Source organism: Apteryx mantelli, chromosome 2, assembly GCF_036417845.1.
Source record: "Apteryx mantelli isolate bAptMan1 chromosome 2, bAptMan1.hap1, whole genome shotgun sequence".
NCBI classification, from domain to species: Eukaryota; Metazoa; Chordata; class Aves; order Apterygiformes; family Apterygidae; genus Apteryx; species Apteryx mantelli.
In genome coordinates, this window is record NC_089979.1 from 11,200,874 (window position 1) to 11,218,203 (window position 17,330).

The window sequence follows — 17,330 nt, forward strand, 5'->3', positions numbered from 1 at the left end:
AAGACAGGCCTTGCAATACTTAGTTGCATCCCTAACACAAAATGAAGGTCAGGGCCCTAAAACACCGCTAAAGGTTTTGAAAGGATTACAGAGTCTTATGCTGGGAAGACTGGTGGAGAAATTCAATGCCGCAACTTCACTTGCAGCAGATAGATGATCACGTCCAGGACAGACATTGCGTTGCCACCTTTGTTGGGGCATTGGGGTCAAAACTGGTTGAACTGACAAACCCCATTAAAGACCATTGGTCTAAACTACTTGAATCGATAGGAGGGGGGGAAAAAGGAAAACTCCCTATTAAGCTGCAAAACCGTTATCGTTTCTTCTCACCTGACTTAAAATTATGCTTGGCTTTCATCAGATCACTAGCATGATGACATGTAGAGGAATAACATGCAAATGAGCATCTAATGACAAATACTGTAAGACAAAGCAAAGTCTACACAGGATTTAGCTAATTATATTTTGGGCAAATATTTATTTATCTAAAAACAAAATAAAAATCATTTTTAAAAGAAAAATGTATTTAAATAAAAAACAAAACTGTGAAATGTTATGGCACAGAAGTTCAAGACAAGTATAAATCCAGTTGCCACAACTGTTGCGTATTAATGTTGCACATTTTCTATAAAGATTTTATTAAAGGTATTTACATGGCAATAAGATGTGTAAATATATACAGCAATCTGGGGACAACTTTTTGGAATTCTCATAAGAAAAAATGCCTTAAATACAAAATTCTGAAAGAAAAAAAGTTGAAGAGTTCATCCCCAAGCATGAAGAATGTCCCATCATCCCTTATGCCCAAAGTATCAATTATGAGGCAGTTTTGAGGTTCTGGCTAAACCGTTCAGAGATCTAGCCAAGGTTGTGTAGTCTCAAGTTAAATCGCACAGCATGCAGTTGCAATTGTTCCATTCTTTATGGACTGGGTGTAGTTCATGAGTGATATTAGAAACATTAATATTTTATCATAGTTTCAGTCTAGTTTGGGTTATTCTAAATGATGCCCAAGAGTTCCTACACACAAGAGTTCCTTAGCTGCTCAAGTTTGTGTTTCAACTGTTCCCTCCGCCTCCTCAACTGCTCTTTCTCTGCGATCAGTCTGTGTTCGTCTGACTGGATAGAAAGAACATATTCTGTTGCTTTTTTCAGGATGACAACCTTGGGTGCCTTTTCGTTGTTGGCCACCTCCGGTATCTGATCACGCAAGGCAAAGAAACTCAGCTTCAGCTCATTTCTCCTCTGGCGCTCCAAGACATTGTGCGTTCGCCTCTTATCGTTCTCTTCTGAGTCTGACGTGCGGGGACTCGAGCATTTGCGGTTATTACTGATCTGTTTGAGAACTCTGCCACTGTCCAACTTTAGCCTTTTTGCAGCTGGATAGTCAACCTTGGTGGAGGGAGGAGCAGCGTAATTGTGCTGATGGATGTTGACGTGACACCGTTTGAGAACTAGCGGGCTGTGGTGGGGCTTACTGTGCCCTTCTGATGCTTCTGTGCTGGACTCCGTGCTGGATTCGGATTCATTCGCTTCAGCTAGGGTAACAACATCAATTTCTTCATCTTCCTCTTGTTCTTCTTCTGCAAGGGGAAAAAAAAAAAAAACACGTAAGTGGATCTGCGCAAATAAATAGCATAAAGAGCACCATATGTATAAGGGAATGTTATTCCGAGCCACGCAGTCAGGAAACCATTGACAAAGCCATATTAAAAATGTTTTGATGCCGAGACTCTGGTGTCCTGAAGAGGCTTTCCTTTAAGGAAGCCACTCTTTCAAGCGCGATAGGACACAGACTGTGTTCTAAGCCCCGGATCCCTGATTTCAAAAGTTGCAAAGATCTTGCGTAATTCTGGAGAACGTATGAAAGATAGCAGGAAAGTTTAACCTCGATTGTCAGCAGCACAGCGCAATAAAGCTTCCAGACTCAAGCTGCCCTTAATTAAAGATTTAGAAGGCTTTGGCCACGCCTCAAGAAAACTTACTTAACACACATATGTGTGCAGAGACATTTTATGAATCTTTCTCGATCGCCTAATTTGCGGAAAATCCAAGAAGGGGAAAAAAAAAAAAAAAAGCGAGGGCGGTAGTGCTTTGAGTAGCAACTCGCTTTCAACCCGAATTTACGAGCAAACGGAACACGCTGTCAAATACCTAAGGAAGCATTTCTAAAACTTTCCCAGCCCCATTCACTGCGCTGCAGTCACTTTCACTAGCACCTCCCTGCCTGCACACACTCTCCCTGCGGCTCCGGCGCTCGAGTTAACTCCTTCCCAGCCCGGCGATGTCACTGGAAAGCAGCTTCACTTGGACACCGCTCAAGCTTTGGAGACCAACTCGGACCCCGTTATGAAAGTTTCTCCCCCCCGCGTTTTTTTTTTCCCCCTTTATTCCCTTCACTTCTGGAGGGAAATCTGGGCTAGTTTTCCAGGAGAAAAATTCACCGGGAGTCTCTCGGTGCGCCTCGCTAACGTGGCATTTAAAAGAGCACACGCACGGGGAGGAAGGGGGCGGGAGGGGAGAGGGCTGAAGTCCTCGGGCGGCGCGGCGAGGAGGGCCGCGCCGAGCGCTCGCCGCCGGCCCCGCCGCCCCCGCGCAGCCCCGCGCCGCGGCTCCGCACTCACCCGAGTCGCTGCTGGTGGTGGGCGGCGTGTCGTCGCCCAGCAGGGACGCGGGGCTGGCGCCGGGCGCGCCGGCCTTGGGCGCCCGCTCGCTGAGCGGGTAGGGGAAGACCACGGAGGGGTCGATGCAGTCGGCGGCGGCGGCGCCCAGGTCGTGCAGGTAGAGGCCGGCCGAGGCGGCGGGCGAGGCGGCGAGGCCGGGCGGCGGCCCCGGCGGCGGCGGGCCGGCCCGGGCGCCGGGGCCCCCCTCGCGGCGCGCCGCCTGGTACGAGGCCAGCTTCTCGGACACCACCTTCTCCAGCTTGGCGGCGGCGGAGAAGCCGCTCCACATGCAGTCCTGGATGATGATGGACTTGACGAAGGACTCGTCGTCCGGGTCGCAGATGAAGCTCTGGTTGACCATGTCGCCCCCCAGGAGCTCCGTCACCATCTCCAGCTGGTCGGCGGTGGAGGGGAAGCAGGAGGCGGCGGCGGCCAGGCTGGAGCGGCGGCTGGGCGAGAGGGGCGGCGTGGGCAGCAGCTCAAACTTCTTCCAGATGTCCTCGGACGGGGCGGGCGGCTGCAGCTCGCTGCCCCGCTGCTGCGCCGCCAGGTAGAAGTTCTCCTCCTCCTCCTCGAAGTAGAAGTAGGGCTGCACCGAGTCGTAGTCGTAGTCGTAGTTCTTGCTGGGGAAGCTCGCGTTCAGCGGCATCGCGGCGGCTGGTGCCTGCGGGCCAGAGGGGGACACGGCGGGCGCCGGGTGAGCTGCGCCCCGCCGAGCGGCCGCGCTGCCCCCAGCCCGCGCCGTGCGACAGCCCCCGGCGGCGCACGGCTCCCCCCTGCTCCCCGCGCCGGGCGAGCGGCAAAAAACGCGATCGCGATGATGATAATAATAATAATAATAATAATAATAATAATAAAGTGCAGGGCTTCCCCCCACCTCCTCCAAGCCCCGACAGGGCAAACGGGAGGCACGACCCCTCCCCTGCCCTGATCCGGCTGCCGGGCTCGGCTGGCGGCCCCGGCGCAGCCCGGACCACCCTGCCCGGGGCCGGCGGCAGCGGCTGCCGGCGCCTCCCCCGGCAGCTCGGCCGCTCCGAGCCGCCCCGCCGCCGCGCACCGCTCCGCCCGTCCCCGCCGCCGGCCATCAGCGCCCCCGGCAGGAGCCCCCGTCCCTCCCGGGGCCGCCTCGCCATCCCCATCCCTCCTCCTGCGGCCCGGCTGCCGGGCGGGAAGGGGCGGCCGTCCCTCCCCAGCCCCTGGGAGAGCCGGGCTGCTGCCCAGCCGCCCACCTGGGCTCGTGTTAATGCTCAGGGACGGCACAGACCTTGGCAAAGTTTGCCAAATTTTGTCATATATATATAAAAATATATATATTATATATATATACACGTATATACACACAGACGTATATATACATATATATTATATATATATGTACATATATATATAGCCAATACGTGCAATAATCATAACCTGCCCCTCCGTAGGCTGGGGATGCAAACGCTTTCCCCCCGAATTTGAAAGCCCGAGCGCAGAAAGAAGGATGGGGAACGCCAGTGCCCCGGCAGAGGAAAGCGTCCCTCCGGCTGGACCGTCGGTGTCTACATCCACGGCGCGCAGCCCCGCCGGCAGCCCCGGTGTCACCAGCCCGTGTCAGTCCAAGCCACAACCGCGGGGGGATCAACTGATGGGCAAGCAGAGCTCCGCAACTCACCGGCTTCTCCAACGCACCAGCTGCGAGGCGTAGCGAGGCAATTATTGCGGACGGTGCGGGGAATAACAAAACAAGGAAAAAATATATAAAAAATGGAAAAAAAAAAGGAGGAGAGGACGAAAAAAAAAGACAAAAAGCAGGGGGGAATATAGCTGTCTTCCTCCCACCACGGTTAAAAAAAAAAAAGGAGCAACGGAGAGAGAAATCGCCCTTCCCGGCGTGCAGCAGAGATTGTACGGTCCAAGGCAGCGCGGCGCGCTCCGTGTGCGGGTACAATAGAAGTTTAGTTGCTTTCCTGCTTTAAAGCGCCGGCGAGGGACGGGGGGAGGTGCCGCGGGGCGGGGGCAGCACCGCGGGGCCCCGCTCGGCGCCCGCGCCCGCCGCGCGCTCCCGCCGCGCGCCGCCGCCGCCGCCCTTCAGAGCCGCCCGCGCCCCCGCGCCGCGAGGGGGCGGGCGGCTCCGCGCAGCTCCGCGCAGCGCTCTTCTGGGGCCTGCGGCGGGGGGTAGCGTGGGGGGGGGGGGAAGAGAGAGGAAACCCCCCCCCTCCGGAGGGGGGCAGGCGATGCAGCGCGCCACGACGGGCTTTTTACTACGAGGAGAGGTCGGAAGTAAACATAGTAAAAAAAAAAAAAAAAATACGAGCAGGGATTAAAGGCCGCTCCTCGCCGTTTGCCTCCTCGCTCACCATTTCTCCTCCTCCGCCGCCTCCCTTCGGGTTTCCAGTGCGAGCAGAGCGCGCCGCGGCCCCTGCCCGCTGCGGAGAGCAATGCCCCCCTATGGCAGCGGCAGGGCCGTAGGGGCTTTCACCTTTTTTTTTTTTTTTTTTAATCCCCACCCCCACCCCCCAAAACGAGGCGGGAGCTAAAAGCAAACTAATGCGACAAGGAGGACAAGGGGTATGGCAAAAGGGTGAGGATGAGGCAGGCGAGTGGGCACGGGGAAAGGCGCTGGCTCCCCGCACAAAGGAGCGTGTGTGGCTCGGGCATCCCCGCGCCTGCGGAGCATGAACAGGCAGGGGGAGGCGGCGGGCGTGGGGGGACACGCAGCCCCACGGGGGTCACCTTGCAGCCGCCCCCTCCCGGGGCAGCCGCCACTGCCGGCACAGCCGCTTTGCCCGTCCCCGGCAGCACCCGGGTCTCCCCCCCGCCCCCCCCCGGCCCGGCTGGCCCCCAGTTGCCCTCCCGACGGGGCGCCCGGGCTCGGCCCCCCGGTGCCGGCGGGCAAGTGGGCTCCGCGGGCACCGGGCCAGCCCGAAGGGGTGCCAGACCGTTAAGTCTTCGCGGCCGGCACAAAATGCCCCGTCCCGCCGGCGCGGCGCGGCGCCCCCCCCCGCGCCCCCCGCGCTGCGGCCACCCCCCTCCGCGCACCCCCCCGCGCTGCGGCCAGCCCCCTCCGCGCTCTGCCCCGCGCCCTCCCGGTGCCAGCACCCCCCGCGGGAGACGGCACCCCCGGGCGCTCCGCACTGCTTGCGGCCGCATAGCCCCTTCCCTACGGCGGGCACCCCCGCCCGGACTTTCCATACATTTATTTATTCACTGCCAGCCCCCTCCCCCCTTTAATTAGTTAATTAATTAATTAATTTATTTATTTATTTTTCCGGAGCAAACCGCGAGCAAGCCTCCTCCGGGGGAGAAGCCGCGAGCCCCGCGCTGCCCCCCCCCCCCCCCGAGCCGCCGCGGAGGGGCCCCGGCGAGGCGGCCGCCGGCAGCGGGGTCGGTCCGGGCAGCGGCCGCGCGGCCCCGCCGTTCCCACGGCCCCGCCGCCGCCGCCGCTACCGTGGGCCCATCGCGCCCTCTCCCGGCCGGCCCGCGCCCGCGGGAGGCAGCGCGCAGCCCGGCGGGCACCTGCGCCTCGGCCGCGGCTCCCCCCCTCTCCGCGGCACCTATGGGCCATCAGCGCCCCCGACCCCCAAAAAATTTATTTTCCCACTTTTTTTTTTTTTAAGTGACACTATCTACTGAGCGCAATTTCGCCGCTCAGAAGATTCGCCAGCATCAAACTCCTCGCAGAGCATGGCGCCCCGCCTGAAATTTTGGCCCCGTTCTGCTGCCCGGCTCTATTGCGTTTGTTACCTAGCAGAGGAGGGACTGGTTTACAGAGGAAGGGTAAAAACCTGTATGGAGCTTGGTCAAACAACGACCTGAGCCATTGTGCAGTCATCATGTGGATGCTTCACCTACTGACATTTTAAGAATCACATTTACCCTTGCTCAGAGATGGCTTAAAATACATAGTGCTATTAAAAAAAAAAAAAAAAAAAAACCTCTGTCTGCAGCAGACCTTCAGGGTTGCTGATGTGAATGGAAATAACGTGACAAAAGGCAGGCCTGAACTCAGGCAGAAAGGTGCAAGATCTGAATTAATCTAGCTATAACTATAGTGTAAAACTTGGTGTAGGCACTTTCATCTGCTTAAGCACAGCATCAAAGTAGCCTGATACACAGTAAGTGTCCTCAGAATTGTTAATGCCATTGAAACTCAGCTGGTGCTGGTAACAGTAGAAATATTTTTAAATTACTCCAGTGCAGACAGGGTTGAAAATCATAATTCTGTCTGTGATGCAATATAATCATATACAGAGCAATTAACTGTAGTATCACAGAGGATTATGACTTGAAGTGAGGAATAAGTAACATGAGCAGATGGACTTCTAAAATACCCTGTTTTCATATGAATTGAAAAAGAAGAAAGGAGGATTGGAAGAAATGTGCTATTAAAACAACACAGCTTTCAGAGGAAACATTCTCTAAAATATTCTGTAGGATTCCTTCAGGTCTCATCAGACTGTAAGTTTACTTTTTCTTGGGGAACCAGCTCTGAGGTGTACCAGGGCAGCTCTTACATGCTAGTTTTAGCACCGACGAAGAAAGACATTTAGCTGTGATTTCTTGTGTCCAACTCAAGCTGTAAAAGAACACAGGGTAAGATATGAAAGGAACAAGTATAAATTCCCAATAAAAAAGGTCATTTTGAGAAAATAGCTGTTATAGGAGAAGAATAAGTACACAAGTATAACATTAAGGATACAGAATCAAAGTGTTTGCTTTGACATGGGGAATTTAGTGATAAATAGGAAATGGGAGGGTGCTGAGCCAATAACCTGGGTGGAATTTGTATGTAGTGACCGAATGGGAACTTGTGAAAACCAGAACGAAAGCAAAAAAGGAGGAAGAAGCGGAGATGGTGGAGAAAACTCTCACAGCTCTGTGTGTCTGGAAACCCCTGAGATAGTTCACAAAGTTATTTGTGCCCATGTCACTTGCTGTATGTTGTATTTTCAAGGCATATCTGCAATTTTTTTTAGGGAACTGTATAATAATTTTAGGGTCAGCAACGATTTAATAGCTTCCTTCAGAAATATCTGCCAAAATTCTCGCTTGAGCTCTTCACAGCTTTGCAGGTTGCCGGCCTTCCTCCCAGTGAGAAGCTGTAAAGTGCTAACTACATATTCACTTCTCCCTGGATAGGCGGTTTACCCAAACAGAATTGGTCCTCACACTCAGAGCTATTAAAATAGGCTAGCGCACCTATGCATATTTGATTGCATTCATGCAGGGAATCATTAATCTCCATGGCTGCCCTAAAAGATCCCAATGCAAAAAGGAAAAAAAAAAAAAAAAAAAAGAAATCAGGCCCAATGGTTTACAGAGGCAAAAAGAATCGGATTTGCCTTATTAATGTAAGACCCAGGAGAAGAAACACATTACTTTTCCATTGCTTTGAGCGGCTGTGATTTCTTTAACAATAGGAGATTAGATATGTGTAGGCAGAAGTTGACAGTGTTTCTGCAAGCTGCGCAGCATCTGCTAAATTAATAACATCTTCCTACCCCTCTCTCCCAGGCTCAGGAAGAGTCACACGCTGCACGAGCAAGTATTTTCTGAATGGACTTCTCCGGCGCGAAGGAAGGACGCGGGCTTCCCAGAGGGCGACTGTCACTTGTCTGCGAACCGCGGTAAAAACTGTAGACCCAGAGGTGCCACCTGCGGCAGCTGAAGCAGGACCAGCATCGTGGCACCCTCTGTCATTGCTGACGCTGCCACCGCAAGTCTCGGCTGTGGACTGCAAGTCTGCAGAGCGACCGTACATCAGCAGAGGAGAGCAACGGCTTTTCTGTATGATTTGTCATCGGCAAATGAATATGAAGATCACAATGTTATGGGGGGGGGGGAGAAATGTGCTGGCTTTAAACCGGGAATAGGAGATATCAAATAATGAACGCTTGTCTGCTTGGGGAAGCAAAGGCTGTGCTTCTCCTCACCTTGTGTCCATCCACCTTCACACGGCGATTTCGTGGGGTAAGCTAAAGTGGAATCTGGCGCAACTTTACTCTCCCTAAAGCTCACAGCTTTGAGCCCAAGAGCGCTTGCAGCAAACATTGCAGCCTCTTCTTCCGCGTTGTGCTTCTCCTAATCCGCCGGTTTATAATCCTCACTGCAGAAAAGTTCAGTCCATGTATTCCCAACAGGAAAAGAGAAATGCACAGAATGAAACAGGAGAAAAAGAAAGAGGGGAGAGGCCCAGGGAAAGAAAGTGTTATGATGCTGTGTGTCATGCACCGAGTACCTTATACCTCACAGAAGCCCACTGAAATCCCAGGAAAGTAAGTTTTGTCATCAAGAGAATTAGGACAGAGCCTGAATTGCTTCAAACACCAATCTCCAACCCAAACCAGAGCACATTTGAAATAATCCTGCTCAGGATCTAGCATTAAGACTTTTTTTTTTCCATTATTTTTATTGTTCAAAAGATTTTAGATATTGAGTTTGCTTCATAGTTAATTTTTTTATCTGACAGTGTGTATGAAACCAAGTCTTTAGAGACACCAAAACCTTAGAATAATTTGTAAAGCTGTTTTTAAAGGTGATTTAGCATCATCTATCTGTTTATATATTTATATGTATATGTTTATCCCACTTTATCTTATTCTATGCAACTGTAAAATTGAATACAGCATCAGGACAATATCTTCAATGTAAACAACTTTTCTGAATACTGGGAATAAAGTCCTTTTCACTGGATTTGGTCTTTGTGTTGTACACGGTCGTTACCTTTTGTGTTTCTTTGTAAATTACCACAGCTATTAATTTTACTTTGTTTACATAGAGTTTCACTTTGGAGTTCTTTCTGACTATTGCAGTTACTTGGGTATCAAATATCAGTTTGTGTTCAAACAGTGCAGTTCCTGATTAGTTTATTTTTAATTATAAAAAAGGAAACCTATTCAGACTTATATACAGCTCTCTTAGTTTAAAATTTCAATACCAGCTACATAATTCTAGCTATTTTTGTTGTTTTGAATACCTTACCTGTAAACCAATCTAAGTCCCATTGAAGCAGCCCCAGAAAATATGAGTAGACTTTGTAACAGCCCTTCCTACAGAAATTAGCACTTCTTGGCGTGAATGATTGGGAGGGAGCAGAGTTAACACCAATAGTTTTGGCATTCCTTAATAGAAGAGAGTTTTCTCCAGCTGTGGATTAAGGGTGAATTACAGGAAATCTGCACTGATTTAAGTGCATGATAAATGAGAAGATCTTCAAGGCTCTTGTGAAAGATAAACAGTTATTTTTGAAAGTCTGGTTAATTTAAATTTCTCTTAAAAGAAAAAGAAAAAAGCTGTTTCAGAACAATCAGCTCTGAAAAGTCTGTCAGGCGTTCGCTTGGCGTCTGCATTCCCTGCATTTCATTCTGCAATTATCAGATTGTCGGAATGGCCTGGCTCTCCTTCATTAAGTCCTCTTTAAAGTATTAAAGCTATTTGCAACTACTTAGTGATCCTTTCAGGTACCAACACTGTCAAGGCTTTCTTTAATTTTAAAACAGCCTTGATCTTTTAAGCTCGATGTGATCAGAACCTCTCCCATAGCGTTGCTTCAGTCCCTTAGCATAACCAGGCAGGACAGGGTGTCCTTCATGGAAGCCCTCTGCATGGAAAGACCCACATGGAAAGAGGAGTGTGTGCAAGGCAGCCGGAGCGAGTCCTGCTGCACCTCTGCGTGTCCACAGCTGACCCCCGTACGGCATCCACAAGTGTGCAGAGTTGACATTAAGCCATTGGGGAAACCCCACAGCCCAGAAACCCAAGGAGGCCTGCGGTGGGAAGGCGCTCCAAAGCGTGATCACAGTTGGAAGGGAGTAAAGGATTGAAAGTTATTAGAAAACAATGTTCAAGAGAAATAAACACACCTTCCTGTAGCAACTTCCTTGCAAGTTTGGTATGAGAGCAGAAGAGCAGAGACCTCACTGTAGTTCTCATGGCACATCCTGTGGAGGCACAGCTTCAGAGATACCTGACCATATCAGATATTATCTGGAGGAAGGAATGCGTCAGCTGACAGAGAGGCTGCAAACTATTGAAACTATTGTCAGCTGGACCATTATTATAATTATCTCTTGTCTCTTAGAGAATTAATATCCCACTTCCCTGTCCCTTCTACAAAAAGTTGAGAGTATATAATCTTTCCAGGAATAATGCAGCTAGTTGCGAAATAGCTGCCTTAAAGCAGCTGATTGCTACCAAATTAACAGGTTCTGCCACAGAAAAACATTCTGGGAAAGAAAGTAGCTTGGTAGAGGGGGAATTAGTAAAGAAGTAAACATGTATGTGCTGTGAAAATACTGGAGAAATTTGAGGTGTTACTGCTCTTGTTCCAGCTCCTAGCTGTATGTACCTGATTCCTCAGGATGTACGTAGTCTCCTCTTCTGAATCAATACAACCTCCAAGGACCTTGTTCAAGCTGCTAGTGAAGATAGTCTGAGGTCCCTTGGCTGGTGCTGTGCTGAGCAAACTCGAGAGCGCTCGCTAGTTTTGCTCATCTTGCTCAGCAGGTGCAATGCCGATTATCTTGTCTTCAGCCATTACAGATCACCCTGGGACTCCTGTTTGATCCTGCCTTTATGGAAGGGAGGAAGATGAACTTGTAGCAGGGAGTTTATACGTATTTACAAGAAACGTGTCTGACTTTAGATGTCTGTGGTCCTTGTGTTTCTGCTACCATGTCTTGTTTGGCCTGGTTTACAGATGATAACAGTCACATTTAAGAAGGATGTTGCTGAGCTGATGTTGAGCACAGATGGACTCTTAAGTGCAGTCAAGGACAAACCTTTTTCTGTGCTCTCCTTGTTACAGGTAAGCTTCCAGCAACATTCAACCAAAATGATACTGCCTGAGCACTGAGAAATACCAGCTAATAACTAGAAACATTTCTCCTCTGCTCAAGTTAACAGGATGCTGACACCTTTCCCTGAAAGCTTTCTTATGGGTAGGACTCTAGGCAAAGCTTTTGGGAGCTGCTGTTCACAGCGCAGAGTGCTCTGAAGGACAGCACACCATCAAGAAGATTCCTACAAAGGCCCCAGAATACCGAGAGTTTCTGACTCTTCTCACCCAAAAACTTGCTCATGCATTTAGTTGCTGTCCTACAGTCTCCTAACGATGCCCCTTGGCTGATAACCACAACTTCAGTGTAGCTTTATTACACTGGGCAGTTAACTCTGAATCCCTTTGGGCATATGCAGCCAGGCATAGCAAAACTGCTGCTGTGGTTAGATCAAGGCTTGCACTTGCCTATGTCTCCTTGTCCTAATTGTCTCAAATCAGACACCCAGAATTAAGGGATAGTACAGAAAAGTGTGCTCCATGCCATTAATGATAGTCATGTCAGCAGGGTTCAGCTCTGCAGTCTTACAGTCTCTGTGTTCCTCTAATCTCTTTGGATTACTCTTTTAGCATCATTTTTGTTACCTTCGGTGTAGTTTCATTTACAAGCAATCAGAACAAATTCAAAACTGCTTAACAGCACTTAAACTAAACATCTTGGGGAGATGAAGCATGCTTATCTGTGGCTGCTGCTGCATTTTGAAATGAGCATGAGAGAGGGAAATACATCCACGAACATTTGCTGCCAGTATGGATTTAAAAGCAAAACACAGTCAGAAAGGCTACCGAAAAACTACTTCACTTGGCTGATAACTCAATTTGTTGATAAGAAAGAGGGAGTGTTTTGTCTCTCTGTATCAGATAAGAGACTTATCACTCCCTGCACTGTTGATGATGAACATGTTCATCTGGCAGATAGTGGCAATAAAGCTGCATCTCCCCTTTGCACTGCAAGACATATGCTGCATCAAATGAAATTAAGGGAAGTGGATTTAAAACACTTCTAGGTAAATGCTTTTTAAACCAATTTATAATTAACCCGTGGAACGTCCTGCTGCATTTTACTGAAAAAGGAAATACTATGCTTAAAAATGTATGTTTCCTGTGAGCAATAATATGGGGAGATAAAAAGTATAAAAGAGGGGAGAAAGGAAATCATTGCTATGGGCTAGGACTGCCAAATTTAGCAAGAGGGCTGTGCTAAAAATTGTGAGGATGTATTTGCTTCCTATGCTATCCAAAGGTAGGTCACTGCTGGATATAGATGCATTTCTGATCTGGCTGGCATTTGTGTCATACCGTGCAATCAGGCCAGCAGAACATTGGGGCCCACCTTTGCCAGGAGAGCAACTGTGTTTGGGAGGGAGGGACCTCCTGTCACAGCTCTTTTCTGAGATGTTTAAAGCACAGTTTGATCCTGCAGTGCAGAGGATGACTTACTGGGTATGTGCTTACACCTCTATTGCTCGGGCTGAGGAGACCTCAGCAAGAAGATGACAGGGTGCATTGCAGCACTACCCAGACTAACCATCTCAGGTCCAGGTGCAATGCAGCTGCCAACAAAAAAACCCAGCATGAGTACAGGGCCACCTGAATGCCATTTACTTCCACTGCAGAGGGCAATGGGGACAGAGAGAGCCTGGGTCTGTTGGTATTCAGCAATGCAAATCAGTGCTGTGGGTTTACCACACATCCGCCTTGATCTGCTCCTCAAGATCAAGTCTGAGCTTCAGGAAGCCTGCGTGCTAGTCCTGGCTTTGACTTCATATGAGCCATGCTGCTTTGCTGTGCCCGTTTCTTCTCCTTGCCTTGGTTGAGTTTTTGCGTGACAGAAGCCAGGCTGGGTCCCCAGAGTTGACTGTGCCCTACTGACCAGGACAGGTTATTCCAGGGAACTGCTGAGATTCAGCCTATCAAATTCAGCTATAAGGGAACCAAGTCCACAACCCTCAACTTGAAAACTCCATTATGAGAGACCTATTTTCATCCTGTTACTAGTTGGTCCCTCTGCAGGGTGTTGGGTGTTTTGTTTTGTTTTCTACTTCAGAAGACTCTAGCCAGCTGTTTCTCCCACCAAAGATCAGATTATGTCCCTTTCTCAAACTGAAAAGTTGGGAGCTATGCTGCCTTGCAATTGTGACTGCAGTGGCAAGAAAGGCTTTGATCAGAAATCGACCTGACAAGCACTGTGCTGAGGGATTAATGTAGAAGTGACTTCATCAGCAGCTGAGAGCCCTGTGGAGGAGGAATCTCTGTGCTTCTCCCACCCTCAACAATGCAAAGCCGCAGTCATCAGTAAGGTGTTCCCCGGAGGATGCTAATCACTCTCCTCCCTCTTGATCAGCAGTTAAGAGTGTCTCTCTTCTTTCTACTTATCACCTAGTCAAGCATGGCAGAGGTATCTCTTAGAAGACAAGAACATTATTTACATCCAGCCTTAGACTGGAAAGAGGAGGTCCTGAGCGAGCTAAAACCATTGTTGTGACTGTTATCATTTGTACTGCAAAGGCACTTTAACCATGCCCAGACCTCATAGTGCAGGGCCAAGTATGTTGTACTGCCCGTACCAACTGCCTTTGCTCTACAGAGACTCCAGTGTGAGCAACAGGAATGGGGGAGGGAGATTTAGAAGAGCAAAGAGCATTTTGTAATGTACGCAATGTTTGACATTGTCCAACCTGGCATATGCATACAGGAATAGAGCAAGGGAATCTGGGAAGCACCCAGTGTCCTGTTGCTCCCTGTGTGTTTGGGAAGCTGGGAACATCTCCACTTCCTATTCACTTCCATTAGGACTTATCTGCAGGTCCAAATCATACCACTTAAAGGATCTAGGATAACCCTCCTGTACCAATATAGCTCAGTCTAGTTCTTTTAGTGTAGATATACCCTCCTGTGCATGTCATGGGAAAGCAGGGTGAAGTGGATCTAGTCATTGGTGAGAACAGAAATGAAAAAAAAAAGGACATACCACTTCTGGCACCATCTAGCTCTGCTCCTTATTAAAGGCTGTGTGTTCTTGTTTCTTTTATTTCTTTTTTTTTTTTTAACAGTCTGACACAAAAAGATTACATGAGTTGAAACTATGAAGTGCTTCAAGAAAATCAAGTTGTATCTACATGCGTGATCAGAAGTTTAGGTAGGTATGGATGCTAACCCCCACAAATAATGTGCTAATATCTACAGCTAATATGTTGTTGGTGCTCTGATGTCTAACCAGAAGATTTCTCTGCTTCCAGGTTATGCTTTTCTCATCTTTCCTTGTCATCTTTTCCCCCCAAAACCAAAAAGAAATGATCCCTGGTGATGTTACATCCGTGAAGCTAAAGGCTGTGTGTGTGTGTGCATGCACGTGTGTGCAGTGGAATTTAGTCATGATATTTCTGACTGGAAGGGACAAGATTATCATTATGTTTACATGTTCCTTCATTTTCTCTTGCACCACTGGCAATGTGAGAGGTGTTATACACCTCCCTGAAGAGGCCCAGAAGCTGCTGTTTACTAAATGCTGAATAGATGGGATATTTCTTGGAGTCCAGAAATGGGAAATCTCCCAGATTGTTTTACATGATGAATATTCCTGATTGCTGTTAGCTTTTCTGGACTTTGAACATTTAAGACCCAGTTTGTAGATCACTTGTTTAAAATGATAGAGTTGAGAGGGTGTAAGTGTGTTACGTGCTTGTAAAGTTATGGTTGAGAAAAATATTGAGCAGCTTTAAACCATCAAACCTCAATACCTGGTGCGCTGTAGCAGCTCAGAACTCAGGCAAAGTTCACTTACCTTGCTTTGCTCATACAGGTTTTACACCCAATTCTGAGATCAGTGGACAGTGAACATGGGCCTGTACCAAAGCTGGACAGCCTTGAGATGCCTCAGATATGTCTATGCATCACTGCATTACTGTTTTGAGCAAATGCCACAGCGTAGACCTACCTCTGCTACCATATAGGTTAGTCCTGTTGAAAACCTGAGGAAAAGATCTGGGGGAAGAAGTGTGGTAGTCAAATACACAGATGTGTGTTGGTAATGTCTGTGAGGAGCTGCTGGCCCTGGCACAGTGCTGTTACTGGCAGTTACCCTTGGTGGCATCACTTGCTTGGCAATGCCAACTGCCCCTTAAAGATCTCCCAGTGCCAAGGGTGGTTTCTTGCGTTGGCCATGTGAAGCCCTCGGGAGAGGGAAGAAGTGAGGATGGATTTCTTCATGTCCCTTTCAACTGCCTCAGGAACTTCATGACTCCTTAATGCCTTTATACCTGTTGATGTTAATGAACATGTCTGTCTCCTACCTGTATAAGTATCTAGGAGAGAATACACCATTGAAGGTAACACACCAGGAATTCAGACCTTCACTTGCCTCTTAGCACCTTGAGGGTGGGGTGGACCACACAAGGGAAGAGCAGAGGAGATCTTCTGGTTCCCTTTGCCACCGTTCTTTGCAGCTATTTCACGGCAATAAGAAGCCTGTGGTAAACTACCTTGCTGCAAATTTGCACCTTGTCTGCATATCACATACACCCATGAAACTGAGTGATAGCTAGTTCATATATTCATACCCAAATTAACTACAGGGAGATTTAAGTTTGTTCAACTCATCCACTCTCACTGCTCCCTTCTTGTTACATCATCGCCTGTAGGCAAAGACTTTGGTGAAGCTAGAAATGCTGGAAGCTTCTGAACAGTGTCAGCATCTGGACCAAATGATTGTTTGGTGGCTTAGAGCAGGGAAAGTGGGGAAAAGATCACAATGACACTTTATATTCATCCAGAAGAAGGGAATTCTGTGAGTGAGACACTACTTTACACGACTTTTCAGGTACGACATAAGGAACAGGTGATTGTTCACCAGGCTCTGGTGCTAGCTCAACTCCTCCGAACATGAGAAAAGCCCAGATACAAATTTTGTGGCTTAGTCCCATGTTAATACATTTCCAAACACTGATTAAGAAGGGTGAATGAAGAGAGAAATGCAGGTTAATGTAACACGCTGGCATTTTCCATACTCCCTGCCAAATTAATGCTTTGGAGGTGACGTTTAAATAGAGGCCAGCGACCTGCACATAAGTGAGCTGAAAGGTTTGGGCTGGTATAAATGGTATTTCCTGTGGAAGGGATAAACATGTAGACTGCAGTGTGGTAGTCTGTGGGCTAGAGAAGGGGAGTGGGAAGGGAAACAGGCTGGGACATGAGACAGCTCAACATTCTTCCTGAAGGCAAACTTTGGTGCTCCACATTGCCATAGGCAGAGTCTGCAGGGAGTGGGAGGGAGATGAGTGTAGCTTGGAGCTCAGAGGTGCGCCTGAGGGTGCTTGTAAATCTACGATGGCCTGATGCTCTATGGGTCCAACCTGCTGATCCCACTCCTGCTGGGGAGCTAAAGAGACGTTCTTAAAATCCCAGTCTCTGGGTTGGATTTCCGCTCCCTAAGTAATCCCCTTTTTAGCACAACCCCTATAGGCAAGGCTGCATTCCAGTTGGACCTACAATCTCCTGATCTGGAAGCCATATAGGTAGTTGGGGAAGAGCTTTCCCTTGGTAATGGGCCATTTATGTCATTATTCCTGTAGCTGGAGTGAAGCAGAATCAACTTTAGCAAGTGGGTGAGGGATTTTTGCTCAGGAGTCGGGAATTCTGTGGGCTAACAGCCAACACGGATTCCCTCTGTCCAGCAGCAGTTCTGTCCTGCCATTAATGAGAAATCATAACACCAGCTTCATTACACCAGAATATATTTCTGGGTGATTACAATCATGGGGTGACCAATGTGTTTAGGGATAGCTCAGGTTCCTCACTTGGTGGCAAGCCCCATATTGATACTGTGTCTCTGTAGGTAAATGTGGAAAACT

At 48.8% G+C, this 17,330-nt stretch overlaps 1 protein-coding gene and 1 long non-coding RNA gene across 4 annotated transcripts; one reads left to right on the plus strand and one right to left on the minus strand.

Moving 5' to 3' along the window:
* Positions 1–621: 621 nt before the first annotated feature.
* Positions 622–4,394, minus strand: MYC (MYC proto-oncogene, bHLH transcription factor). Of its 2 annotated transcripts, XM_067290160.1 has the most exons (3): positions 4,318–4,394; positions 2,625–3,327; positions 622–1,583 (listed from the first exon to the last, which is right to left on the minus strand). In XM_067290160.1, the coding sequence occupies exons 2-3, from the start codon at positions 3,310–3,312 to the stop codon at positions 1,021–1,023; spliced, it is 1,251 nt and encodes a 416-aa protein (XP_067146261.1). In that variant the 5' UTR covers positions 3,313–3,327; positions 4,318–4,394; the 3' UTR covers positions 622–1,020. The 2 variants fall into 2 exon arrangements, with proteins under 2 accessions (XP_067146261.1, XP_067146260.1); XM_067290159.1 differs by lacking the exon at positions 4,318–4,394 and having other exon boundaries at positions 2,625–4,097.
* Positions 4,395–4,408: 14 nt separating this feature from the next.
* Positions 4,409–9,338, plus strand: LOC136991252 (uncharacterized). Of its 2 annotated transcripts, none has more exons than XR_010883269.1 (2): positions 4,409–4,587; positions 8,160–9,338. It is a non-coding gene; the product is annotated as an uncharacterized lncRNA (long non-coding RNA). The 2 variants fall into 2 exon arrangements; XR_010883270.1 differs by lacking the exon at positions 4,409–4,587 and adding an exon at positions 5,151–5,226.
* The last annotated feature ends 7,992 nt before the right edge of the window (positions 9,339–17,330 follow it).